The sequence below is a fragment of the Pleurodeles waltl genome, chromosome 6, assembly GCF_031143425.1.
Source record: "Pleurodeles waltl isolate 20211129_DDA chromosome 6, aPleWal1.hap1.20221129, whole genome shotgun sequence".
NCBI lineage: Eukaryota > Metazoa > Chordata > Amphibia > Caudata > Salamandridae > Pleurodeles > Pleurodeles waltl.
The window spans coordinates 575,377,029-575,404,401 of record NC_090445.1 but is presented as its reverse complement, the minus strand read 5'-3'; the positions used below and the strand labels follow the sequence as shown (position 1 = coordinate 575,404,401).

Here is a 27,373-nt window from a genome sequence, read left to right as displayed (position 1 = left end):
TGAAAAATGGCTGTGAAATAACGTGACGTTGTAGTGGCAGTCCTGTGTATGAATTGTCTGAGCTCCCTATGGGTGGAAAAAGAAATGCTGCAGCCCATAGGGATCTCCTGGAACCCCAATACCCTGGGTACCTAGGTACCATATACTAGGGAATTATAAGGATGTTCCAGTGTGCCAATAAGAATTGGTAAAATTAGTCACTAGCCTGCAGTGACAATTTTAAAAGCAGAGAGAGCATAAACACTAAGGTTCTGGTTAGCAGAGCCTCAGTGATACAGTTAGGCACCACACAGGGAACACATATAGGCCACAAACGTATGAGCACTGGGGTCCTGGCTAGCAGGATCCCAGTGACACATGTCAAACACACTGACAACATAAGGTTTTCACTATGAGCACTGGGCCCTGGCTAGCAGAATACCAGTGAGACAGTAAAAACACCCTGACATATAGTCATAAACAGGCCAAAAGTTGGGGTAACAAGGCTAGAAAGAGGCTACCTTCCTACAAGTATATTAAAATAGTAAAGGTTTCGAAAGATTTTCTAATGGAAGAGGGTAAAAATGCTGAGCTCAGTTCTTCAAATGTCTTGCCAGTAGCTAGGAAAAGCTGAATCAACTGCCACTGACACGAGATGAGGGGTGTTGGTGGAATGTGCTTTCTTAAAACAGAAGTTTTAGTTTCATAGCCTATCTCAGACACATTCTTTCTAGCAACATTTCCTTCCTTTTCTTTCACTTTCTCCTTTAAAAATGTTGATGAAAGAGTTTTTCTTGTCACTTGTTTATGTAGTGATGTTTTTACATTTAAATTGGCTTACTCTTAAATGAAATCAAACTGAAATTGGCCAATTTAACCTGTAAGAGCCTGTCAAATTATTTTTTTGTTTTACAAATTAGCTTTCAAAGAGAGAAATGTATTTTATTACTATTTGTAAAATGTGCTCCTGCTCATGTATCGCTGCAGGAGGCCAAACCCTTGGCAGGAATCCACAACACTGGACACCCATGAATGGTGTTACGGGGGAGCGGATCCTCTCCATGGGCCAGCGCTCCCTCCTGTAACTCGCTGTGACCCCTTGGTAGGAGAGACTGTGGGGGCTTCCTAACTGACTGCGCTATGGGGACCGAGAGTCCACTAGACATCAGGGAAATATATGAAGACGAGGAAAAGATTATGAGGTGTCCGGCCAAGTGCTGGCCTCAAGCCACCTAACTCACCCCTGGTTCAAAACAGTCTCTGTGGCTGCTTCATCCCCAATTTGTTTCCTTATAAGAAGAGAGCCCACAGACCCCAAGAAAAAACACTTAAAGAAAAAAGGAATGGGGAAAGGCGACAGCCCATCCTGGAATCAGCCTGTACACTTGTTTCCAAGCACCAGACAGTCTTTCTGCCCCCCCTAAGGAGGGCAGATTTTGTTCCCCAGATAATCTTCATTCCCCAGGGCGAGGGCAGAAAGTCCACTAAAGAACAGTGTCAAATAAGAAGGAATTGCGTAGCTGGGTGGATGGGGGGGGTGAGTCTGTCCTTGAATTGGGCCACACCCCTCTCTGTGAGTCCCCACATCAAAAACAAGATTTGAAGAAAAAAAACTATTTCCTCTGAATATGCATGGGGTGGATGTAGTATTCTGGCTGGGGTCAACCAAAATACTGGGAACCCTACCGATCCTGTGTATTGCTAAAAACTAGAAACCTAGGGGAATCCAGGGTGGTGGGTGTTACTTGGTTCTCAGCACATTTTGTACCAAGGATGCCATGGGGACTATTCCTAAAAAGATCAATTTCCTATCATGATCCAAGGAGGATGGCTGTCGTATCAACCCTACAATCCTGAGCATGTCAGAAATCCAGAGACCTAAGGGAATCCAGGGCACAATGGTTTGCATTGATCCCCGCACATTTTCTTCCCCAGAATGTCCTGCAAATGCCATAACTGCTTAAAAACATCAAATTGCCTCTCATTTTCCAAAAAAAGCAGATACACTATTTTGGCAAAGGGTCAACCGGATACCAAGGACACCAGGCATTTCTAAAAAGGGGAGAAATCCAGGCTGTAGGTAGATCCCCTACCCAGAATGCACTACAAACATCCCTTGGATGCCAACCAACCACAAGCTCAAATACTGCAGTAAACAACATTCCAATAATTGCTATAAGTTCAAAGCAAAATTCTTGAAACTTACATGGTTTGTTTCTGTCCCAGCAATCAGGTCCCTTAATAAGTAGGGTGACATTTTTACTAGGGAAATTATGGAAATACCTGGTGATATGATATTTGTAGTTCTGTGCACATTCCAGGACTTTTCCTCAGAGTAATGTGAGGGTATTCTGTGATTTCATCTATCTTTTAATGTCTTCAAGGTAAGTAAAGTATTGGGACACATGAAAGCCTTACCACCATGGACTTCCTTGGCTGTCCAGATTTCAGAAATGTCTTGAGTTGGTAGGGTGAGGAATCAATGGACCCCAGGCCCATATAAAGCAGCTAGCAGTATCCTGAAAATCAATCTAAGTGCAAAGAAAAGTTCTTGACATTTCCACTCTGCATTTTTAGCCCTTCTTACCCTTGGTGATAGCTCCACTCACACAAACTAGATACTGTTTCCATAGGAGATTTGATTGAATGCTGGTACTATGACTTTTGCAGTTCTTGCAGTTTCTAGAACTTGACCTCACAGAAACTGTGAGAAAAGGCCCCTTTATGACATGGTTAGTCCCCCACTTTTTGCCTAATGTATGAAGTAGCCTAGAAGCTGCAGTGTCCCTTAGGGCAGCAGCACTGATTGTGCCACCCTCTAGGGCCATGCACCCAGATGCACCCAGCACTGCCATTGCAGGCTGGGTGTCCTGGTGCAAGCCTAAAACACAAACTCAACATGGCACTCTGTGTGCCCTGTCCATCATACACAGCATTCACGATGAGTAAGATACCCATCTTGCAGGCCTTCCAGCCCTAAGGCAGGGTGCACCATATTATATGTGAGGGCATAGCTGTATGAGCAATATGCCCCCACTGTGTCCTTGCCAAACCTAGGACATTGTGACTGAACAGAGCAGCCATTTTAATACATGTGCTGGACACTGGTCAATACAAGTTTCTCAGTTACATGATGGCCACTTTGAACCCTGGGTTGTTTGAATGAAACATAATAGAATGATAAATCCAAACTGGTACCAGTATTGCATTTATCCCTAAATGTACCCAGTGGTCACCTTAGAGGTGCCACCTGCAAAAGCTAACTACCCTGGCATGGTTGTTGACTGGTTCTATCCAGCCTGCCACCTTCAGACACCCAATCTACAAACTCTGAGGGAGAGATCAGTCTCTCTGGTTCGTGGAACAAAGCCTTCCCTGGGCGGTGGTGCCAATGCCCCCTCCCTCAGGAATGTGCACTGCCCTGGCGGCGAGCTTCAATGGGTTAACTGCCTTCGAAAATCGACCCCCAGGCCTGCTGCTAGTAGCAGATGGCAACCCCCGTACAGACCCCCACTTTTGGCAGGAGCAACGGCGGGAAACTCAAAGGGTACGAGAAGTGGCCCCACCTTGCATGCACCACCCCTAAAGTGTTGCCTGCAACATGGGCACTCCATTTCATTTTTCTCCGTCTTGGATGGAAGAAAAATAGCCAATCAGGGATAGGGAAGTGACCCTTCCCACTTTAAGAGGTCGATTTAGTGGGTGTAGCCACCCAAAGGTAGGTGACCCACTGATCACTCCCCCGGATCCCCCTAAAACACCCACTAAATACAGTATGTAGTAAGCACCCCTAGACCAAGAAATCAGATTTGATGGACAAAAGAAGACCAGCACCAAGAAGATCCAAAGCACGAGAATTGTGGACCTGCGACAACAAAGAAAAGGCACCAAACCCTGCCTGCTGAACCCAGGACCTGACAATTGCCGCTGAGGAGCTGCTGGACAACTGGAAAACTCTAAAGAACCCCAGAGGATCTCGAGGCTTCGAAACGTACCATAGAACTCCCTCCAGAATGGAGGTACCAGTCTACAACAGCAAGAAACCAGCAACCCAGTGAGGGTCACTTCACTGACCAGCCGCTAACCACAGAACCGGATGTCACAGATGGACCAAACAACACGCTGAAGACCGCGAGGACAAACTCTGCAAGTGTGCCAAGTTTGGGGGCACTGCTCCCTCCAGTGGTCAAACTGTACAACATCGGACACCAACTGAACCAGCCCGCCTGGGGCTGATAAAGGACAGGGAGGAAGCCATAGTCGAGGGACTTCAGGAACACCCCGGACTTCCCGCCAGAGTGCTCCTGTTGTCCTGCAAGCGACCCTTGAACCAACTTAACTCCTGCTCCAGAGGGCATCCTTGTGCACAGCTCCTGGCTCACTGATTCGCTCTGCACCCAGCCGCCCTGTACCCTGCAGTGAAGAACCTCCTGTGCCCTACGGGTCCCCTACCTCTTGCGACCTTGACACTCCAAAGGGACCCCAAGAAACCATCTTTAAATTTACCTGTGCAGTGCTTTTCCAAGTGGTCCCCTGCAGTGGCCCTGCACCAGCTCCAGATACCTTTTCCTGCTGCTCCTGGCAGAACCAGAAGCCGCCCTAACTTCTCCAGCTGGCACAGTGTGCCAACCAAGGACGTTGACCAACCTGCAAAAGAAGAACTTAGTAAACCAACTGTACAATTTTATATGGATTTTTAAAGGTGACCTTCCATTGATTCCTATGTTGCTTAATTACGCCCAAAAAAGACAATTTGTATTAATCTTCAAAAATTCATATCTCAAAAAGTACTTAACCGTTTTTGAAAATCTTATGCCTGTAGGCCATGCAGATATGGTGAGACAACACACTCATAACACATATGGTGCGTGGCGAGCGCATCAGTCCCAAGAAGCACAGCCTGGCAACATAAGTTGAGATTGAACCAAGTAACCCAGAGTAATCAAAGTTTATTCCAGTTTCATCAACAGTTTCAGAGTTCATACAGAGGCAACATGATTCCAGTCATCAAATGCATGAGAACTGCCAAACCAGGCTTTATTTCACACCATGTTGAACTTCATGTTTCATCCAGGGTAACCATAGAGGCATACACCCAATACATTTCAGACAAAAAGCACTTCGTCAGGGGTAACTAAAATGTAAAAAAGTCCATCAGCAAACCTCAAGGATGTCATACATAAAACAACGAATAAACAGTAAAACATATTGTGACATTCAACCCCATTAAAATTAATAAAACAAACCACCACAAAAACATGCTATCAATGGTATAAATAAACAGAAAATACGGACTCAAACTGAAACGAAAAGAACATAACGAGAAGTGGTCATGCTGTCCCAAGTGCGATGGAATAGATAAATGTACCCTGTGCTGCATAATATCATGAATAAAAATAACAATGAAACCGAACTGGAAATAAACCAAACCTAACCATGCACTCCACTTACTATGTGTATGAAGATAAACTCTAAATCTGATAAAGAAACCAATGTGTTCATGCCAATGTCGACGGCTTCTCGCAGCGAACTGGTAGACAGCAAGCTCTTCGAGAAACAACACAGGTGGAAACTGTGCTGTGGGACAGAGCATAAACCAAGTTCAGCATGCTAATTTTTTCCTTTGACCGTTCCATAAAAAAAATGAAAAACATGGAGTGCATTTAACCACCATTTATTCAGAGACAACACACTCACCATTCGGATGTGCACTTTCCATCAGTACTATATTCATTAGGAGAGATGTCCTGCCTCTTCACAAGTGCAAACCAAAATAGACAAATTTAGGTCCCTGACGTAAGAGAGTCCCAAATCAGCCTGGGAAAGACCCTGGAGCTAGGACCCCCCTGAATCATCAGGTACTGACACCATATTGCAACCAATACAAGCATCCCGTCTCTCGAAACCAGGATAGGAGAGCTAGGCAGGGATGTTGCACTACTTCTGCAAGACCAACGGGACACGGTCGATAGGGTCTCTGAAACATAAAACTGCTTTGCTGAACTGGGACTAAAGTTCACTTAGACTCTCCTTACCTTTAGTCTAAGATGCTGGAGAAGGAGCGAGACGAAAAAAACGGAGATCAGGGGTTGAAGAAACAAGGGTCGCTGGCTTCCCGGAAGGAGCGGAGGGATAGTCCTCTGAAAAGTTCCTGAAGGCCTGGATTACAGTCCTGCCTTCAACCAAACAAAGGTCACCTAGCTTTGTGTCAGGAAGGGCCAACATGGCCCTAAAACAACACTCCCCGCTGGGTAACAGATACTTCTGAGGTGGAGGTTTGGAGAAGTTAGGGTATTCAGATTGGCTACTTGCAAGTTGAAGAAGTTTCAGTCTTATCCGAAGCGCTCAAGATATATGAAGCTTTGAAATCCCTGCATAGGGACTCCCATGGTGAATGAGCTACACCTGGCCATGGAGCCCGTTATCAGGACACCCAAGCCCTCCCAGTTACTAAGGCCAACGTGATTACTTTTGTGTGATGTCATGGTTTACCAACACCCTAAATTATTCTATAAAGAGAGGTATGGCCCTCAGAATTGCCAAATGCCATTCTCCAGCTGGATTGTCCTTCAGGAACTTCATCTCCTTGGTTCACAATGTCCCTTGCTGGATAGATTCGGGTATGTTAGGGTATTCCATACGGACCATATTAGGGGCTTTAGATACACTGTGATCCTGCTATATAAAACCTTCCCAATGCATGTTTCTCAAGTCACTCCCGATGCCCACTGGAGACTGAAGATCCTACGATGCAAAACCATAGTACTCATTTCATACCTTCTGTTCAACTGTTTAGTGTACGTTCCTCTCTGTGTAATGATACTAGGTTCTGTTATCACTTTGTCTGCACTACTAAATGGAGGGGTAATTCCTTTGAATGTCAGCTAAAATGCACATGAGAATCTAGTACTTCACAATATGTTATAACCTTCACTCAACCTGCTGTGCTTGTGACTTCACCCTCCGACATGGTGCGATTTGAGAGATGTTTTCATCTACAAGTATGGTAAACATAGACATCTCTACACCTTGCCTGCTTTGTAGGAAACATTTTATCACAGGTAGGTGTCCAGCGATGTGATGAGACATGTCTGCCACTAAGGCTACCCTTAGGTAACGTTTTTCACTTTGCTGCCCTAACCCATATGGCTCACGATTTTAAGATCATACTTACTGTGTGGTAAATTTGTGACTGGATGCAAAGTGTACAATAATCCATCAGGGCACACTTAGTTTCTGATTCAGAACGGTCTGCTTCATTACGCTTTACTGAGGTTTGTAGCCTGCGTGCTTCTGAAACTTCAGGATCCAACCCCGCCTAGAAAAAGTTATGTGCTATCAGTAAAGCAATGTGAACAACGTGCTTTTACTAACTATGATCAAATTCTGCTCTTACCATTTTTACCAGGTGTTCCAGAAATGCCCTCATGTTTGCAAAATAGATGGAAGAACAACACTGAAATATCTTCACACCTGTTACCTCCAAAGTCTAAAAGAAAGGAAATGACAAACTTAGAACTGGAACAGTTAATCAATATTGTGAAAGAAAACTGAACATGAGCAGGTATATGCCACATGAAACGTAACACGAATCCTGCACCACAGAACCAACTAAAAAGGAAAACAAAAATAATTCTTTATTTGTGGGCAATTTTATATAATATATTTACGAAACACAATTTGTAAACACTTCTGAAGATTACTTTGCTCATTAAAACATGGAATCAAATACAAATTGTTTTTAATTTGATCCTTTTTAGGGTCGAGCCTGCGTTGCATGCACTCACGCATGCATATCGCAGCGAGGCACTTTAGGATTTAGAAAAGGGCTCGGAGCCCTGTCGACGTCACGTCAGTGTTTTTCATTGGTTAGTGGGCTTGCCTATTAAAATCTGCTTGCTTTCATTAGTCGAAGGCATGCATACGTCATGCCTTTTCCGGAGGCTAGCCCTCCTCCAGCGCAGCGACCAAGTACAGAAAACATGCGAGGCTCGCTGTTTTCTGTCCGGCTCGTGGACTACTTTTTCTCTAATTTACTAGCGCGATTTCACTTGGCAGAAGTCGAGCGCTTTACATAGTTAAATGCACTTTTTCAGCTTACGTACATAAATGCACTTCTGCCGATACGTGAAAAGTCGGGTTAGGAGTTTACAACGCTATCAGCTCTAACATGAGCAAACGTGAGCCCCGTTGCATTGCAAATGCTTGTTTAGTTGCTGTAATGGGGTACTTAGGTGTAGAATAGAATGTTTGTAGAGCAGTAGCCACGGGCCACTCTGATCCTTTATTTCTCATTGCGACTAACCTACTGTGGTAGAGGTAGATGGTACGATGTACATGCTATTAGATGCTGCTCACCAAATGACTGCTAGACTCTGCTGGGCGATAGGAGTAAAACCAAAGTAGTACTGATTTTATCACATGTGACTGCCATTCTCATGACCAAGCCATGCACTACAAACAGTTGGTGGGAACTGATCTACATTCATGGGATACAAGCCTGTTTTCCTGCATATTATTGGGGAGACTGTCTACTGGCTCTCCCTGTGAATGCAGTCATGGCTGGGCCTCCCCAATTCCATCTGAGTGTAAGACGTGTGTGAAGGAACTCACATTCAGCAACGATTTTTCTGGCAGATACTTGATCTAGCTGCAGATTTCTCACCTTTGACTATCACTCTATCTGGAAACATTTTATAGCTCGCTGGCACTAGTAGGCGGCATCTAGCTCCATCTCAACACCAAAGATGGAGTTGTGATGACATCACAGGAGCCATAAAATGGCCAACTTAGTGCCTCAAAGTCTGCTAGCTTCTGTTTTTCCCCAAACATGTTGTTTGGAGCAGGAATGAAAATGACCTCAACATTTTGTAGGTGCCATATAACATTAACTTGGAAGCTTTCTACAGTTACATAAATAAATATATATCAAACAAGTTATTTACGTGTACACTGTGGTTCTCCACTATTGATATATTTCATAGATTCACATGCTTGAATATCCCCGTCGTCGTGGTCAGAGTCCCACGGTGACAGTAGTAACAAGCATTTTCAATGCAAAGGGTCTAGCATTTGCTCGAGTTAGAGGAATCTGCTCCAGATAAGATAAGATGAGATATAAAGACTAAGAACTACACCAGGAGAAAAGCCTCTTTTATTTTGCAGTGTAACATTTACTTGTGGAATCAGCACAAGCGTGCTTGATAATCAATCTGCAATCCTCAGACAGATTTATTGTTCTGAACTCATTGTTATGAGGAGCTAGGCGGACAAGATGAGAGAGTGTATCTTTGGATGTACAACCCAAAACAATCTGTGAAACTGTTGCTCCTTGTTTGGTGAAATAAAACATGCTCGAGTGTTGTATGAAGAGTTGTGGCCCGGAAAGGAAGGCCTAAGAAAACCGCTCTTTTATTCTAGAAGATTTATGTGTGAGGAAGCCTCTTGAACGGTCCATTTTCCATGGATTTCCAAGTCCTGCAGATGACCTTGCCAGCATTCTAGGGAGGTGTCTGTTTACAATACTAGATCCAAGTGTACGGGAATGAATGAGAGACCATGCAAGATGTTGTTTGTGTCCATCCACCAAGATATGGCCAACTTCATCTTCGATGTAATTGAAGTTATATCTTCGAAAATGCCCTGGCACTGGACCCATTGTTCTTCCAGCTCCTCCTGCAATGGTCCCATCTGAAGACAACAGTTTGGAATTAACAGGATGGAGGATGACCTCATCCAAAGCATTGACGTACTTTCGTACTGTAGGAGGCTGGCCTGACTTATAGTACCTTGTGCCAGGTCCAGTTATCCCCTTTTAGTAGAAGAGAGGTGTTTCTAGCAGATTAGGCTGTTAGAGGTAGCTATGGCAAAGCTGCTTAGGCTGAACTAGGAGACATGCAAAGCTCCTACTATACCACTTATATCATATGCACTGTATCATAAGAAAACACAATACTAAAAATAAAGGTTCCTTATTTTAGTGACAATATGCCAAAGGTTTCTCAGAGGATACCCTCACTTAGGAGGTAAGTAATATACACAAAATATATGTACACAAACCCAAAACAGGTAAGTAACAGTAAGAAAAGTAGTGCAAACAATGTAGAATCACAATAGGATTCAATAGGTAGACATAGGTCTAGGGGCAACCCAAACCATATAGTCCAAAAGTGGAATGCAAATCACAAATGGACCCCAGACCTATGGGAGGTTGTAGAGGGTCGCTGGGACTGTAAGAAAACAGTAAGGGTGTCCAAGATACCCCACCCCAAGACCCTGAAAAGTAAGAGTAAAGTTACCCTACTACCCCAGAAGACACAATAGTCATGATAGGGGATTCTGCAAGAACCACAAGCACCAGCAAAACACTGAAGACGGATTCCTGGACCTGAGGAACTGTAAAGGAAGGGGACCAAGTCCAAGAGTCACGAAAATGTCCAGGGGGGGCAGGAGCCCACTAAACCCTGGATGAAGGTGCAAAAGGGCTGCCTCTGGGTGGAAGAAGCCGAAGATTCTGCTACAACGAAAAGGGCTAGGAACTTCTCCTTTGGATGGAAGATGTCCCACAGCGTGCTGGAGGTTGCAAAAGTATTTCCAGGCAGAAATACTGCAAACAAACCTTGCTAGCTGCAAGAGTTGCGGTTGAGGTTTTTGGGTGCTGCTGGGGACCAGAAAGGACCAGGATGTTGCCCTTTGGAGGAGGAGACAGAGGGGGCGCTCAGAAACTCAGAGAGCCCCCACAGAAGCAGGCAGCACCCGCAGTAGTACCAGAACAGGCACTTAGAAGATCTGAGGACAGCGGTCGACTCAGAGTCCCAAAGGAGGGTCTCACGACGTCGGATTTCAACTCAGCGCGTTGGGCAATGCAGGACGGAGTGCTGGGAACCCAGGCTATTCTGTGCACAAAAGAATCCTTGGAGAAGTGCACAGAAGCCAGAGCAGCTGCAAATCACGCAGTATACAGGTTTGCTGTCTGGTGTGGGGAGGCAAGGACTTACCTCCACCAACTTTGGACAGAAGGGCCACTGGACTGTGGGAGACACTTGGACCCAGCTCCTGTGTTCCAGGGACCACGATCGTCAGGATGAGAGGGGACCCAGAGGACCGGTGATGCAGAAGTTTGGTGCCTGCGTTGGCAGGGGGAAGATTCCGTCGACCCACGGAAGATTTCTTCATGGCTTCCAGTGCAGGGTGAAGGCAGACAGCCCTCAAAGCATGCACCACCAGGAAACAGTCGAGAAAGCCGACAGGATGAGGCGCTACAATGTTGCTGGTAGTCTTCTTGCTACTTTGCTGCGGTTTTGCAGACGTCCTGGAGCAGTCATTCACAAATTCACAAATCTTCTATGTGCCTGTTCGGGTACTTCTGCGGGTGCTGCCTGCTTCTGTGGGGGCTCTCTGAGTTTCTGAGCACCCCCTCTGTCTCCTCCTCCAAGGGGCGACATCTTGGTCCTTTCTGGTCCCCAGCAGCACCCAAAAACCTCTACTGTGACCCTTGCAGCTAGCAAGGCTTGTTTGCGGTATTTCTGCGTGGGAATACTTCTGCAGATTTCAGCACGCTTCCATCCAAAGGAGAAGTTCATAGCTCTCTTCGTTGTTGCAGAATCCTAAGTTTCTTCCATTCGGAGGCAGCTTCCTTGCACCTTCATCTGAGGTTTCCTGGCCTTCTGCCCACCCTGGACACTATTGCGACTCTTGGACTTGGTCCCCTTGCCTTGCAGGTCCTCAGGTCCAGGAATCCGTCTTCAGTGCTTTGCTGGTGTTTGTGGTTCTTGCAGAATCCCCCTATCACGACTATTGTGTCCTTTTGGGGTAGTAGGTGTACTTTACTCCTACTTTTCAGGGTCTTGGGGTGGGGTTTCTTACAGTCCCAGCAACCCTCTACAAGCTCCCATAGGTCTGGGGTCCATTCATGATTCAAATTCCACTTTTGGAGTATATGGTTTGTGTTGCCCCTAGACCTATGTTTGCCTATTGCAACTTATTGTAATTGTACACTGTTTGCATTACTTTTCTGACTCTTACTTACCTGTTTTTGGTTTGTGTACATATAACTTGTGTATATTACTTACCTTCTTACTGAGGGTACTCACTGAGATACTTGTGACATATTGTCATAAAAATAAAGTACCTTTATTTTTAGTAACTCTGAGCCAGATGTAGCAAACGGTTTGCGAGTCGCAAACGGCAAAAATCGCCGTTTGCGAGTCGCAAACCTGAGTTTGCTATGCAGAAATGCATTTTGCGAGTTGGAACCGACTCGCAAAATGCATTTCAGAGTCGCAAATAGGAAGGGGTGTTCCCTTCCTATTTGCGAGTCGCAGTGGTATGCAACTCTATTTGCGACTGGGTACGCGGTCGCAAATGGAGTCGCAGTTACCATCCACTTGAAGTGGATGGTAACCCACTCACAAACGGGAAGGGATCCCCATGGGACCCCTTCCCCTTTGTGACTGGACCCCAAATTATTTTTTCAGAGCAGGTAGTGGTCCAAGGGACCACTACCTGCCCTGAAAAAATCCGAAACAAAAGGTTTAGTTTTTCCTTTAAGGAAAACGGGCTACACTTGAAAAAAAAACTGCTTCATTTGAAAGCAGTCACGGACATGGAGGTCTGCTGACTACAGCAGGCCTCCATACCCGTGAGTGCCCATAGTCGCTGTGGGGCCGCAATTTGCGACACACCTCATTAATATTAATGAGGTGGGTCTTTGCGACCCCATAGCGACTCGCAGACGGTGTCTGAGACACCGTTCTGCATTGCAAATTGCGAGTTGCAATTTGCGAGTCGCACGGACTCGCAAATTGCAAGTCGCAATTTGCAAAGTTGCTACATCTGGCCCTCTGTGTATTGTGTTTTCTTATGATATTGTGCTGTATGATATAAGTGGTATAGTAGGAGCTTTGCATGTCTCCTAGTTCAGCCTAAGCTGCTTTGCCATAGCCACCTTCTATCAGACTAAGCTGCTAGAAACACCTCTATTCTACTAATAAGGGATAACTGGACCTGGCATAGGGTGTAAGTACCACAGGGTACCCACTATAATCCAGGCCAGCCTCCTACACCCACCCTTCTGGAGATGCAGGACGAGGTTGACGGTGAAGACCAGCAGTCAGCTATGCAGCACAGGAGCAGAGGAAGAGTTCCAGAAGAGATGCAGTCAGTCAGTGGTGTGGAAAAACCACCAACAAGCCTTTGCAAAGGCAAAAGTCACAGAAGAAGATTTGCAGAGCTGCCAGGGACCAGGAAGATTTGAGGGGACTCTCAGGCGTCCCCCTGCAGTCAGGAGAGCAAGAAGCTTTGAATGCAACAGGCACATGAGTCGCAGTGAGGCACACTCAGCACACCTAGAAAGGAGTCCCACATCACTGGAGCAGCAGGCAGGAGACCACACGTCGCAGGGAAGAGGGCCAGAGACCAGGGCTACACAGAGCCTGAAGATCCCTTGGAAGAAGAGTCAACAAGTCTTGGTAGCTGCAAGAGTCGCATTGCACAGTTGCACCGTCCTGCAAGGAGAGGCAAAGACTCACCAACTCCAAAGTCAGATAGCTGGTAGAGGGGACCAAGGGGACCACTCAGCACCACCACCTGTGTTGCAGGATCCACGCAGAGTTGCAGAAGAAAAGATCCACGTGGCCGGTCGTCGCTGCAGCTGGAGCCTGAGAATGCAGGGTAGTGCCTCCTTCACTCCAAAGGAGATTTCTTCTAGCTTCTTGGTGCAGACTGAAGAATTGCTGTCCTCAGGGGATGCACAGCCGGGGCAATGTTGCAGTTGTTGGAAGGAGCCAGAGAAACAATGTTGCAGGGTGAAGTCATCGCTGGGGCTGCAGATTGTAGGTTCCTGTGGAGTCCTGTTGCGGTTCCAGTGGCCAGAAGTCAAAGTAAGTGCTGCAGAGGAGTCCAGCTGGAATCTTGCACATCGAATCTGAGGACCCACCCAAGAGGGAGATCATAAATAGCCCTATAAGGAGTATTGGTCACCTAGCCAGTTGACCACCTATCAGGAGTGGTTTGTGATGTAACCTGCCTGACTTGGCCACTCAGATGCTCCCAGAGGTCTTGGCCCACTTTTGATTCAAGATGGCAGAATCAAGGGACCCTCTGGAGGAGCTCTGGGCATCACCCCCGGGGTGGTGATGGACAGGGGAGTGGTCAGTTCCCTTTCTATTGTCCAGTTTCACGGCATATCAGGGACTGGAGGTCCCTGAACCAGTTCACACTTGTCTATGCAAGGAGGGCACCAAATGTGCCCTTCAAAGCATACAAGTGGCTTGGGGAGGCTACCCCTCTCAAGCCATGTAGCACCTATTTCCAAAGGGAGAGGGTGTTACCCTCCTCTCCCAGAGGAAATCCTTTGTTCTGCCTTCCTGAGTTTGAGCTGGTCAAGCAGCAGGAGGGCGGAAACCCACCTGAGGGGTGGCAGCAGCGTGGGCTGCCCGGAAAACCCCAGAAAGCTGGTAGACGCAATGCTGGGATCCTCTAAAAAGCCCTCAGAGTGCATGGAATCATACAACCAATATTGGCAACAGTATTGGGGTATGCTTCAGACATGTTTGATACTAAACATGCCCAGGTTCAGAGCTACCATTATGTAGCTGGACATAGTTAGTGGCCTATGTCCAGTACACACGTAAAATGGCATCCCCGCACTCACTAAGTCCAGGAAAATGGAGCTGGAGTTCGTGGGGGCACTTCTGCTCATGTAGGGGTGCCCTCACACACAGGTACCTGCATGCTGCCCTCTGGGCAATGAGGGCCTACCACAGGGGTGGCAGGCCTGCAAACACATTTTACATGGGCTCCTATAGGTGGCATAATACATGCTGCAGCCCATAGAGAACCTCTGGTGCCCTAATGCCCTGCGTACCTTGGTCCCATAAACTAGGCACTTATATGAGGGCAACATTATGAAAAATGTGGGGTGTGTGAAGTCCCAGTAACCAAATTTAGAGGGAGAGAGCACAGTCACTGGAGTCCTGGTTAGCAGGATTCCAGTGAACACAGTCAAAAACATACTGACATCAGGCAAAAAGTGGGGGTAACCATGCCAAAAAGAGGGTACTTTCCTACAAAATGCTTTACCAAAACAACCCCGACACTCTCTCCTAGATCATCCCAATTAAAGGCGGATTCTCTAAGCACCTAATATTGGGTGGTAATACTACACCGCCTCCACATGCCCAGTGTTCCATTTGCACTCCGTCTCTACTGTACGTACTTGAAATTTCCAGCAGTCCTGGTTAATCACCCAGGCCTTTACAGGCTGAGCAGCTCATTTATTCTACAGACACTCCTGAGATCTAACAAAGCTCCCCCAAAGGGCTGGCCAGATGTGGCATCGGAGTCAGCTTTAGATACCAATAGCCAGGTAGGAAGGCTTTCCTGATCTGTAGGCCTCTCTTCACGGTCATACAACTGGAGAGCAAAGTGGGGGGCTAGGGAGTGGAGGAAGCATGCTAGTCCTTGATATGCTCAATGGGTTCTTGAGCTGCTCCAAGTGACATTTCCATTTTGTCCCAGTGTGATATTAGGAATTTTTGGGGCCCAGGCCAGACATATTTTGGGGCCCCTTATTTGGAACAACTCAGATTTTTTATTTCTTCTAATTCAAGCCTGTGTGTGTGTGTGTGTATATATATATATATATATATATATATATATATATATATATATACATATCTACATCTACACACACACTCAGATCAAGGCTTGCCCATCTCCCAGGACATTAGGCCTGAATACAACTCCCATAAAACTCTTCAGTTCGCGCGTAAGCATATGGCCTCTTGTATACTTTTAAGTACTGTGGGCTTAAAGCCATTTCATTTGTTCATGCCTGTACCACTTGAAAATCCTGGCTTGCTTGTGGTCAGTCATGCCTATTTGTCCCTCCTTTTTCTCTTTGGGAGCAGGGACCAGGGACCAACTACTATATAATTACACTTTGTCATGTTCATCTGTTCTTTGGGAGACTTTTTTTTTCTTCATTTCCTGCTCCTGTTCAGTGAAGCGTTCCTTTTCATTTGCAGTGCATTCTTGCTGTCAGCTTAGCTTCGCTGTAAACAAGGCTGTGAAGCAGGCTGTTATCTTGGGCACATTTGCTCTTCCTCGCTCTGCACCCTCTTTCACTGCTCTCGCTCAGCTGCCTGGCTCCCACTCTTCCTTGGTTTGGATTCTGTCTACCGAGTATGCCTGCCCGGTTGTTACTTGTTTGCTAAGTAGTCCAAACTTCACCTGAAGGTAATAAGTACCAGCCGCATTACAGAAGGACATATTCATTTTTTGTAGGCCTGCCATTAAATGATGTTGAGCCGATGCCGTGACTCGACTCTGGGTTCTTAGTTCTAAAGTCGGCAGCTCTAGTCATTGTGCCACACCTTCTCCCTGTTCTACCACATCTCCGTGGAGCGCATGAGGCTTTCCAGTTCCTTTCACTGTGACAGCAGGGCATGCCGCGTTTTATGTTTACCACCTCCATTTTTCATTTAATGACTTGTTCAAACCTGTTATTGTTTAACGGTAGGGAACCAGAACTTCGCACACGTGAGGGTCCTATGTCACGTGACCACCACAGATGCTTGCACAAAACTGCACACATACTCCGGGTCGCCCTTTTAAATTAGACGCATCAAGCAAAAGACACAAAATTTGGTGTATTACTAGATATAGCGACTGATATAAATTCATGTGATTCTGAACATGTGATCCTAAAGACACCACAGTTTGTGGAAAATATATCTATTTGAAATTAAACCAAATTTGTGAATAAAAAACAGGCCTTTGTGTGTCTTTCTAGGTCAAATAGGACCTGGTATGCAAGTTTGTGCGCTGACTAAAATAGAAAGCTCCTAAGTACAATCTTTATCTCTTTGCAAACCGCTGTTAGAGCCCGAGTATGTCTTAACGGCCTGCATTTCTGCTCTGAAACAGACTGGGACAAATGAGTGTTAAGTAAACTCCATGACAGGCCTGCTAAAGTCCGCATTCCAGGCAGCTACAAGCTGCTGCCTGCAATATCGCTTCAGATTTTGACACCTCGGTTGAGGGGCTTCCCAAAGAACATGCACCCAACTGTCAAGATAGTCTTTCCACTGGCAACCCACTGCCTGCTCTGAAACAATTTTTTTTCTTTTGATGTTTTTTCCTCCTTCTTTAATCATCTTACTGGAACCTGGCTGCTGCTTTAGCGTTTGATATGAAATAAACAAAAGAATTGTTCGCTTCATGTTTAGAAATGAATGCTGGAATCATTCTGAGGGAGCTTTTTCAAAGTAGCATGGCAGAGTTAAATTAGGATGCTTAATGGCAACATTTTCATTTTTTGCTGCAGATACAGGAAGAAGGTATATGGAAGTGCTTTCGTTATATGCAGAGCCACTGCAATTATGTGGCAGAAAAAGACCAAATTATGAGGCAGGGTTGACCAATTTATGTGGCTAGAAAAGTTTAGCTATGAATTTACAAGACCAATGGCTCTAACTCAAGCAAATGCGAGACCAATTGCATTAGAAATGCTTGTTTAAGTATGTAAATAAAAGCTATTTCGGGTGAAGCCCAGTGATGTGTTTTCTACATTTATGAAGCGGAAGTGTTTTTTGGTAGAAATTCTAAGTTTTCAGAATGGTGTCATGTAGGTCCAGGTGAAATTTGTATTACTCAGGCAAAGCCTTCCATATTTTTATGCCATTTAGCAGCCTCACATTTTGAGGAAATCTTTGCTCATGGTAACTAGCTAGGGTATCAAATAATGTGTGGTAAAAAGTAAATTTGCACGAGGGAGACATTTTGAGCACAAAAGTCTCCTGCCTGACCTGCCCGAATATCACTTGACTTATGTAAGCAAAATAAAGGTTCATGGCAGCAAATGAAAAGAATATAGAGGAAAGTGGATAAAGAAAAATAAGCGAAATGCTACAATAGTTCATCATAACATACCTCTGGATGGGGGCGTGGCTTGGGGTGCCAAGATGGCGGTGGCACTCTAGGAGTGCTCCGGACCCCTCTGTCATCCGTTGCACGCTATGCTGTCTCCTGTGCCTGCTGACCCCAAAACGGTGACCTGCTGGTGATGTACCCCCCCCCCTTGCTGTATTCGAAGGGATCCAGTCCCTGCGGCGAGGGTGTGTCCATGACGGCCTGATCACGGCCTGCTCGGAGGCCCGCCTGTGTGCTGGCAATCGCTCTTGTCCGAAGCCCCTGGGACCGGTCTTGAGGCCTCTCCGGGCCCTTGTTGCTGGCTGATCCTCCCAAGGTGAGGAGCGGGGAGGGGACCCGCGTAGCGGAGAAGGGAGCCGGGCGTGCTCCACCTGGGGCTGAGTGGAGAAGGGCCGAGCTTAGCACTCTGGTACGGCCTGCTGGACTGCGGCAGCAGTGGGGGAGGAGCTTCTCCCACTGCCATGAGGCGCACTGACCCTGCAGGCGGCCCTGCCTTGGGCGCTCCTGCATAGGGAGAGGTCACGGACCGGGTTGCAGACACCCGGGCTACCAGTGATCGTCCTGATGCGTTGGGTGGCTGGGCTACACCGCTTGTGGGGACGGGCTAAGCCTCACACATCAACATTGACTAATTAATTATTGGCCGCCCCCTCCCTCCCTTTTTACGACTCAACAGTTTGGGGTAGGGGTGAAGACTCATAGTGGCCCTGTGGGGAATGTTTGTGTTCCCACTGCCGAAAGGGACGAGAACTGCAGACCCAGTGGGGTGGTCAAGCACCCCAGAAGTGCTCTAGGCCCGAGGCTAGAAAGTGTGGTCCTACACTGGCTGCGCCTTCCTGCTTGCCTGGGGCCCAAACGGTGAGGAACCCCACCCACCATACGGAGGCTGAGTGTCCGGATGCAGAAATCGCCAGGGAGTGAGAGGTCCAGTGATGTACCGTGGGAGTGCTCAAGAGTACCCGGAGGCACTACATTATTGAATCCCACCAAGGGTCCTCTGCCCTGCCCCTCTCCGGAGCCTGGGGTGCCCCTGTGGAGGTACTGTGACTGCTGGGGTTGGGTGGAGAGTGGGGGCGGTGTGCAGTAGTGACAGCAGATACGCTCCTGGGGACTCCACATCTCCCCAGTCCTCCTCAATCCTGTTGATTGGTGGTCTCTGGGGTGGAGTGCTTTAGCACTCCTGCAGTCCTGACTATGGGGAAGGAGAAACGAGCAAAGCCATCGATGTCTCTGACCCACATAGACAAATATATTGCCCGAGCCAGAGCTCAGGGCGGAGGGGGCATGGCAGGTGTGCCCTTTACCACAGGAGACACCACTAAGATCCTACAGGCTACCCAGTCTTCACAGACAGAAGTTGAACATAAGACTGGGGAGGTGAGAATTGATATGGCTTTGTTGCGACAAGACCTTAAAAATGCAAAAGCATATATCAGTGAAGCGGAAGTATGTGTTTCCACAGTGGAAGACGAAGTTCCAGAACTAAAGACTAAAGTGAATCGCTTACTCACCCACACCCAAGAGCTGCAACACCGGGCAGAGGATGTCGAAAACTGATCGAGACAAAATAGTCTGAGCTTCATTGGCTTTCCGGAAGGAGTGGAGGGCTCTCCAACTGGTGATTTCCTCAAGTCTTGGTTCAAGACATGGATGCCCAGCCCCTAAACCGTCCTCATGGTTCACTGTGGAGCAAGCCCATTGAGCCCTTACAGCAAACCACCCCCCCCAAGGTGCCTCTCCCATGCCCCTGATAGCCCGCTTCCTCAATTTTCCGCACTTCCAAAATTCTAAGATCCTAATTTTTCCGGACTACTCCCGGGATGTTCAGAACAAGAGGTGCTCTTACGATCGAGTGAAGCAGAAATTGAAAGCCTTACACAGGCAATACATGCTACCCTTCCCTGCCCATCTTAAGGTTTTACATGCCATGAAGGCCCACTCCTTTGATTTGACTGAAGCAGCATGGGAGTGGGCGACGGAGGAGTGGCTGCTCTAACCACATCCCGGAGCGGCAGATTCTCCTGGCCAGCCCTGGGATGGCCGAGAGAGAGGGTGGTCAGTCTAGACTCTCCCGCGCTGGATCCCGCCAAAGGAGGTGGAAAACTTCACATCTGTCAAGATCGTCCAGCCCCGGCTCTCCTGGCTCGCCAGCGCAGCCTCCTGTTGCCGCTTCTAGTGGTCCGGTCCAGCCAGCCTAGACCCTCCCACCCGCGGGGGAGACACTAAGTCAATCATTGATAATCTGAATAACTCTGCCAGAAGGTAGTGGCCGCTGGGATCATCAGGCAGAACAGCTGACGTGGAGGAGTTGGAGGTGGCCCAGTGGGCCTCAGTTGCTGGCCTGGGCGGCCCGAGGGGGCCCTGTTTCAATTGGAAGTGAGCCGTGGGGTGGAGGGGCCTCGCGCGAGGCCCCGCAGTGAAGGATCAACGGCGGCTGGTAGGGGAGTGAGGCCAGGAGAATAACTCCCCAGCGATGACGCGCAGAAGCCGGCCTGAGTCCCTTACGCCTTCACAGTACACGAGCGGAGGTGATGGCGACCTCCAAGCCCAGACGGGACCAGACGGTAAGGGATATGCTGACTAGGGGGTGCCCGGGAGGGGCCCCTGAGGAGCCGCCGTCCGCGGGGTCTCCTGAGGCAAGACGAGAAGTGGCATAGGACGAGGCAGCCCCAGTCACGAAGGGCTTTCTCACCTCCTTGTTCAAAACGCTTCGCAGCGACCTGCAGGAACTCTGCAAAAACATATCTCAGGAGGTGAAGGAGCTGCAGGTTGAGCTCATATCTTTGGGTGAGCAAGTAGCACAGGTAGAGGATGGTGAAACAGCCCGTGGTGAGGAGCTGGCAGACCTGCAGCAGGAGGTTTTGCATTTGCGGGAGCACCTACACCGCAGCTACCCGATGGTGGTGCACTGGACGTGGCTTGATCGTCAAGGGAGGTTTATTTCCCTGGCGGGCATTATGGAAGGGCACCCTATTAAATTTCTTAGTATATACACCCCTCCACAGCATTCAAAGCATTCCTCACAACACTAACCGATATAATCCTCCAGATGCCCATGGGATCCACCATCCTATGGGACAATATGAATGCCGTCCTTTACTTAAATCTAGATACTACAGGTCCCCCTTCCCAAACCCAGCAGAGACAGTCCACGCTCCTTAACAAATGGCTACTGAATCTGGGGTTATACGATGTGTGGAGCACTTGGCATCCTCGCTCCCAGCAATGCACTCACACCTCAGCAGCCCCCCATACCCATGCACGTATAGATATGTTCCTTATGTTGGCCACTGACCTCCCTTCGCTTACCCAAGTACAGATACTTGTGCAGGGCATTTCTGACGATGCACCACTGCTCCTCACTACTGGCTTTCTGGACGCCACTCAGAGACCAATTTGGCACCTCAATGCCTGGGTTCTACAGGATGCGGCCTACTCTGCCACACTCCATGTAGAAATAGAACACTATTTCTGGGAAAATGAAGGCAGTGTCCAATCCAATATAACACTATGGGCGGTGCAGCTATCCGGGGGCACGCTAAAGCTATCCTGTACAGAAAAGGAGAAACAAACACACATAACATGGCTAAAAGCCCAAGCGCTGCTGCTAGAATGAGAGTTAAGCCGTGAAGGAGGGGGAGTACCATGGGCGGGCCCAAGAACTAGTAAGAGAGGAACTCAGGACTCTCTTCCTTGAAGACGCAAAGCTGCTGTGGCGTTCCTCCTAGGTGCACATATACAGCTGGGGAGATAAAAATAGCAAACTATTGTACCAGCTGGCTCATAGACCGCATGGGGGTCCCTGAAGTGAAGGATGCAACCAAGGCAATTCAAAATACTCTGGGGGGGTACTGCCTCCACCTTCGCCCAAAACTATGCCGCCTTATATACGGCTGTTCCTAGAACAACCGTTGAGCGGGATGCCCCACTCTTAGAGGGAATTTCCCTTCTCTGCCTCCCAACTATGATCAGTCGTACTTTGGATGAGTCTATCTCATTTGAGGAAATCGGTGAGGCTATCACGGCTCTGAAACCCGATAAGATCTCGGGCCCGGATGGCTATCCTGCAGACTCTAAATTCAGAGAGATATCGATACCTCGCCTCCATGATCTCTACAATGAGGCACTGCAGAAGGGCTCTTTGCCTCAGGAACTAGATCAGGCCACAATAGTAATACTCCCCAAATCCCAGCCCCCTCCCACATCATGCACTGCCTACCAGGCCATTTTCTTAATAAAATGTGAGATACAAATATATGCTACAATCCTAGCTACCTATCTGAAGACAGTCCTATGCCTGTTGGTTAATCCTGATCAATGTGTGTAAGGAAATGCCTCCTTGGCATGGTTACCCCCTGACTTTTTGCCTTTGCTGATGGTAAGTTATGATTTGCAAGTGTGCTGGGACCCTACTAACCAGGCCCCAGCACCAGTGTTCTTTCCCCAAATTGTACTTTTGTCTCCACAATTGGCACAACCCTGGCACCCAGGTAAGTCCCTGGTAACTGGTACCCCTGGTGCCAAGGGCCCTGATGCCAGGGAAGGTCTCTAAGGGCTGCTGCATGTCTTATGCCACCCTGGGGACCCCTCACTCAGCACATGCACACTGCTTCATAGCTTGTGTGTGCTGGTGGGGAGAAAATGACTAAGTCGACATGGCACTCCCCTCAGAGTGCCATGCTAACCTCACACTGCCTGTGGCATACGTAAGTCACCCCTCTAAGCCCTAAGGCACAGTGCACGATACCACAGGTGAGGGCATATGTGCATGAGCACTATGCCCCTACAGTGTCTAAGCAAAACCTTAGACATTGTAAGTTCAGGGTAGCCATAAGTGTATATGGTCTGGGCGTCTGTCAAACACGAACTTCTCAGTACCATAATGGCTACACTAAAAACTGGGAAGTTTGGTATCAAACTTCTCAGCACAATAAATGCCAGTGTACAATTTATTGTAAAATACACCCAGAGGGCATCTTAGAGATGCCCCCTGAAAACATACCCCAGTGTAGGCTGACCAGTTTCTGCCAGCCTGCCACACACCAGACATGTTGCTGGCCACATGGGGAGAGTGCCTTTGTCACTCTGTGGCCAGGAACAAAGCCTGTACTGGGTGGAGGTGCTTCTCACCTCCCCCTGCAGGAACTGTAACACCTGGCAGTGAGCCTCGAAGGCTCACCCCTTTTGTTACAATGCCCCAGGGCATCCCAGCTAGTGGAGATGCCCGCCCCTCCGGCCACTGCCTCCACTTTTGGCGGCAAGGCTGGAGAAGATAATGAGAAAAACAAGGAGGAGTCACCCACCATTCAGGACAGCCCCTAAGCTGTCCTGAGCTGAGGTGACCCCTGCCTTGAGAAATCCTCCATCTTGAGTTTGGAGGATTCCCCCAATAGGATTAGGGATGTGCCCCCCTCCCCACAGGGGGGAGGCACAAAGAGGGTGTAGCCACCCTCAAGGACGGTAGCCATTGGCTACTGCCCTCCCAGACCTAAACACACACCTAAATTCAGTATTTAGGGGCACCCCACAACCCAGGAAACTAGATTCCTGCAACCTTAACAAGAAGAAGAATTGCTGACCTGAAGCGCTGCAGAGAAGACGGAGACAACAACTGCCTTGGCCCCAGCCCTACTGGCCTGTGTAGGAAAGTACCATCTTGCCTGGCATGTTACCCCCATATTTCACTGTATATATGTTGTTTTAGTGTATGTGTCACTGGGACCCTGCCAGCCAGGGCCCCAGTGCTCATAAGTGTGCCCTGTATGAGTTCCCTGTGTGATGACTAACTGTCTCACTGAGGCTCTGCTAACCAGAACCTCAGTGGTTATGCTCTCTCTGCTTTCTAAATTGTCACTAACAGGCTAGTGACCAATTTCACCAATTCACATTGGCATACTGGAACACCCTTATATTTCCCTAGTATATGGTACTGAGGTATCCTGGGTATTAGGGTTCCAGGAGATCCCTATGGGCTGCAGCATTTCTTTTGCCACCCATAGGGAGATCTGACAATTCTTACACAGGCCTGCCAGAGCAGCCTGAGTGAAATAACGTCCACGTTATTTCACAGCCATTTACCACTGCACTTAAGTAACTTATAAGTCACCTATATGTCTAACCTTCACCTGGTGAAGGTTGGGTGCAAAGTTACTTAGTGTGTGGGCACCATGGCACTAGCCAAGGTGCCCCCACATCGTTCAGGGCAAATTCCCTGGACTTTGTGAGTGCGAGGACACCATTGCACGCGTGCACTGTACATACGTGTCTACCTATGTACAGCGTCACAATGGTAACTCCGAACATGGCCATGGAATATGTCTAGGATCATGGCTTCTGGTATTGGGGGGACAATTCCATGATCCCCCGGGTCTCTAGCACAGAACCCGGGTACTGCCAAACTGCCTTTCCCGGGGTTTCACTGCAGCTGCTGCTGCTGCCAACCCCTCAGACAGGTTTCTGCCCTCCTGGGGTCCAGCCAGGCTTGGCCCAGGAAGGCAGAACAAATGACATCCTCACAGAGATGGTGTTACACCCTCTCCCTTTGGAAACAGGTGTCAGGGCTGGGGAGGAGTAGCCTCCCCCAGCCTCTGGAAATGCTTTGATGGGCACAGATGGTGCCCATCTCAGCATAAGACAGTCTACACCGGTTCAGGGATCCCCCAGCCCTACTCTGGCGCGAAACTGGACAAAGGAAAGGGGAGTGACCACTCCCCTGACCTGCACCTCCCAGGGGAAGTGCCCAGAGCTCCTCCAGCGTGCCCCAGACCTCTGCCATCTTGGATTCAGAGGTGTGCTGGCACACTGGACTGCTCTGAGTGGCCAGGGCCAGCAGGTGACGTCGGAGACTCCTTCCGATAGGCTCTTACCTGTGTTACTAGCCTATCCTCCTTCCTAGGTAGCAAAACCTCCTTTCCTGGCTATTTAGGGTCTCTGCTTTGGGGAATTCTTCAGATACCGAATGCACGAGCTCACCAGAGTTCCTCTGCACTTCTCTCTTTACCTTCTGCCAAAGGATCGACCGCTGACTGCTCAGGACGCCTACAAAACCGCAACAAAGTAGCGAAGACGACTACTGCAACCTTGTATCGCTTCATCCTGCCGGGTTTCTCGCCCGTTTCCTGGTGGTGCATGCTCTGGGGGTAGCCTGCCTCCTTCTTGCACCAGGAGCTCTGAAGAAATCTTCTGTGGGTCGACGGAATCTTCCCCCTGCAACCGCAGGCATCAAAAGACTGCATCACTGGTCCTCTGGGTCCCCTCTCAGCACAACGAGCGTGGTCCCTGGAACTCAGCAACTCTGTCCAAGTGACTCCCACAGTCCAGTGACTCTTCAGTCCAAGTTTGGTGGAGGTAAGTCCTTGCCTCCCCACGCTAGACTGCATTGCTGGGTACCGCGTGATTTGCAGATGCTCCGGCTCCTGTGCACTATTCCAGGATTTCCTTTGTGCACAGCCAAGCCTGGGTCCCCGACACTCTAACCTGCAGTGCACAACCTTCTGAGTTGTCCTCCGGCGTCGTGGGACTCCCTTTTCTGACTTCGGATGGACTCCAGTTCACTCCTCTTCCAAGTGCCTGTTCCAGTACTTCTGCTGGTGCTGCCTGCTTCTGTGAGGGCTCCCTGACTTGCTGGGTGCCCCTTCTGTCTCCTCATCCAAGTGGCGACATCCTGGCCCCTCCTGGGCCACAGCAGCATCCCAAAACCCTAACTGCGACCCTTGCAGCTAGCAAGGCTTGTTTGTGGTCTTTCTGCGTGGGAACACCTCTGCAAGCTTCTTCACGAAGTGGGACATCCATCCTCCAAAGGGGAAGTTCCTAGTCCTCTTCGTTCTTGCAGAATCCACAGCTTCTACCATCCGGTGGCAGCTTCTTTGCACCCTCAGCTGGCATTTCCTGGGCATCTGCCCTCTCTCGACATTGTCGCAACTCTTGGACTTGGTCCTCTTGTTTCACAGGTACTCAGGTCCAGAAATCCACTGTTGTTGCATTGCTGGTGTTGGTCTTCCTTGCAGAATCCCCCTATCACGACTTCTGTGCTCTCTGGGGAATATAGGTGCACTTTACACCTTCTTTTTCAGGGTTTTGGGGTGGGCTATTTTTCTAAACCCCACTGTTTTCTTACAGTCCCAGCGACCCTCTACAAGCTCACATAGGTTTGGGGTCCATTTGTGGTTCGCATTCCACTTTTGGAGTATATGGTTTGTGTTGCCCCTATAGCTATGTGCTCTTATTGCAATCTACTGTAATTTTACATTGCTTGCATTACTTCCTTTTGCTATTACTGCATATTTTTGGTATTGTGTACATATATCTTGTGTATATTTGGCATCCTCATACTGAGGGTACTCACTGAGATACTTTTGGCATATTGTCATAAAAATAAAGTACCTTTATTTTTAGTACATCTGTGTATTGTGTTTTCTTATGATATTGTGCATATGACACCAGTGGTATAGTAGGAGCTTTGCATGTCTTCTAGTTCAGCCTAAGCTGCTCTGCTATAGCTACCTTCTATCAGCCTAAGCTGCTAGAAACACCTCTTCTACACTAATAAGGGATAACTGGACCTGGCACAGAGTGTAAGTACCCCTTGGTACCCACTACAAGCCAGGCCAGCCTCCTACAGCCTGTCTCCCAACTTCAAAGAAAACTGCAACAGCGATGCATCCAACAGGGACCAGCGACCTCTGAAGCCTCAAAGGACAGCCCTGCACCCAAGGACCAAGAACCTCCCGTGAACAGTGGCTCTTTTCAAAAACCTGCAACTTCTTTGCAACAAAGAAGCAACTTTAAAGACTTCACGTTTCCCGCCGGAAGCGTGAGACTTCCCACTCTGCACCCCACGCCCCCGCCTCGACCTGCAGAAAATCAACACCTCAGGGAGGACTCCCCAGCGACTGCAAGCCAGTGAGTAACCAGAGACAACCCCCGTGAGCCCCCACAGAGACGCCTGCAGAGAGAATTCAGATGCTCCCCCTGACCGCGACTGCCTGTAACAAGGGACCCGACACCTGGAACCAACACTGCAACCGCAGCCCCCAGGACCTGAAGGAACCGAACTCCAGTGCAGGAGCGACACCCAGGCGACCCTCTGCCTAGCCCAGGTGGTGGCTGCCCCAAGGAGCCCACCCTGTGCCTGCCTGCATCGTTGAAGTGACCCCTGAGTCCCTCCATTACTTCCTATCTAACTTACCTTCAAACCTAACCTTTACTTACCTCCCCCAGAAACTGTTGATTTTTGCACAGTGTCCACTTTGAAAATAGCTTATTGCTATTTTTACAAAGACTGCATGTGATATTGCTTTTATTCAAAGTTCCTAAAGTATCTAAGTGAAGTACCTTACATTTAAAGTATTAATTGTAAATCTTGAACCTGTGGTTCTTCAAATAAACTAAGAAAAGTTATTTTTCAATATAAAAACCTATTGGCCTGAAGTAAGTCATTGTGTGTGTGTTCCTCATTTAT

At 48.2% G+C, this 27,373-nt stretch overlaps 1 protein-coding gene across 4 annotated transcripts in view; it reads right to left on the bottom strand.

The window, feature by feature from the left end:
* The window catches only part of LOC138301987 (prestin-like), a 175,527-nt gene that overhangs the window by 83,627 nt on the left and 64,527 nt on the right, over positions 1–27,373 (bottom strand). For 2 of the 4 annotated variants that reach the window (XM_069242416.1, XM_069242417.1), the window contains 4 exons: positions 7,376–7,468; positions 7,154–7,297; positions 5,431–5,556; positions 4,920–5,113 (listed from right to left, as the gene is read on the bottom strand). In XM_069242416.1, coding sequence (XP_069098517.1) covers positions 5,039–5,113; positions 5,431–5,556; positions 7,154–7,297; positions 7,376–7,468 — 438 coding nt within the window. In that variant the 3' untranslated portion in view covers positions 4,920–5,038. Of the gene's footprint in view, positions 1–4,919; positions 5,114–5,430; positions 5,557–7,153; positions 7,298–7,375; positions 7,469–27,373 lie in introns of those variants that run through there. The other 2 variants (XM_069242419.1, XM_069242418.1) reach the window with 2 other exon arrangements.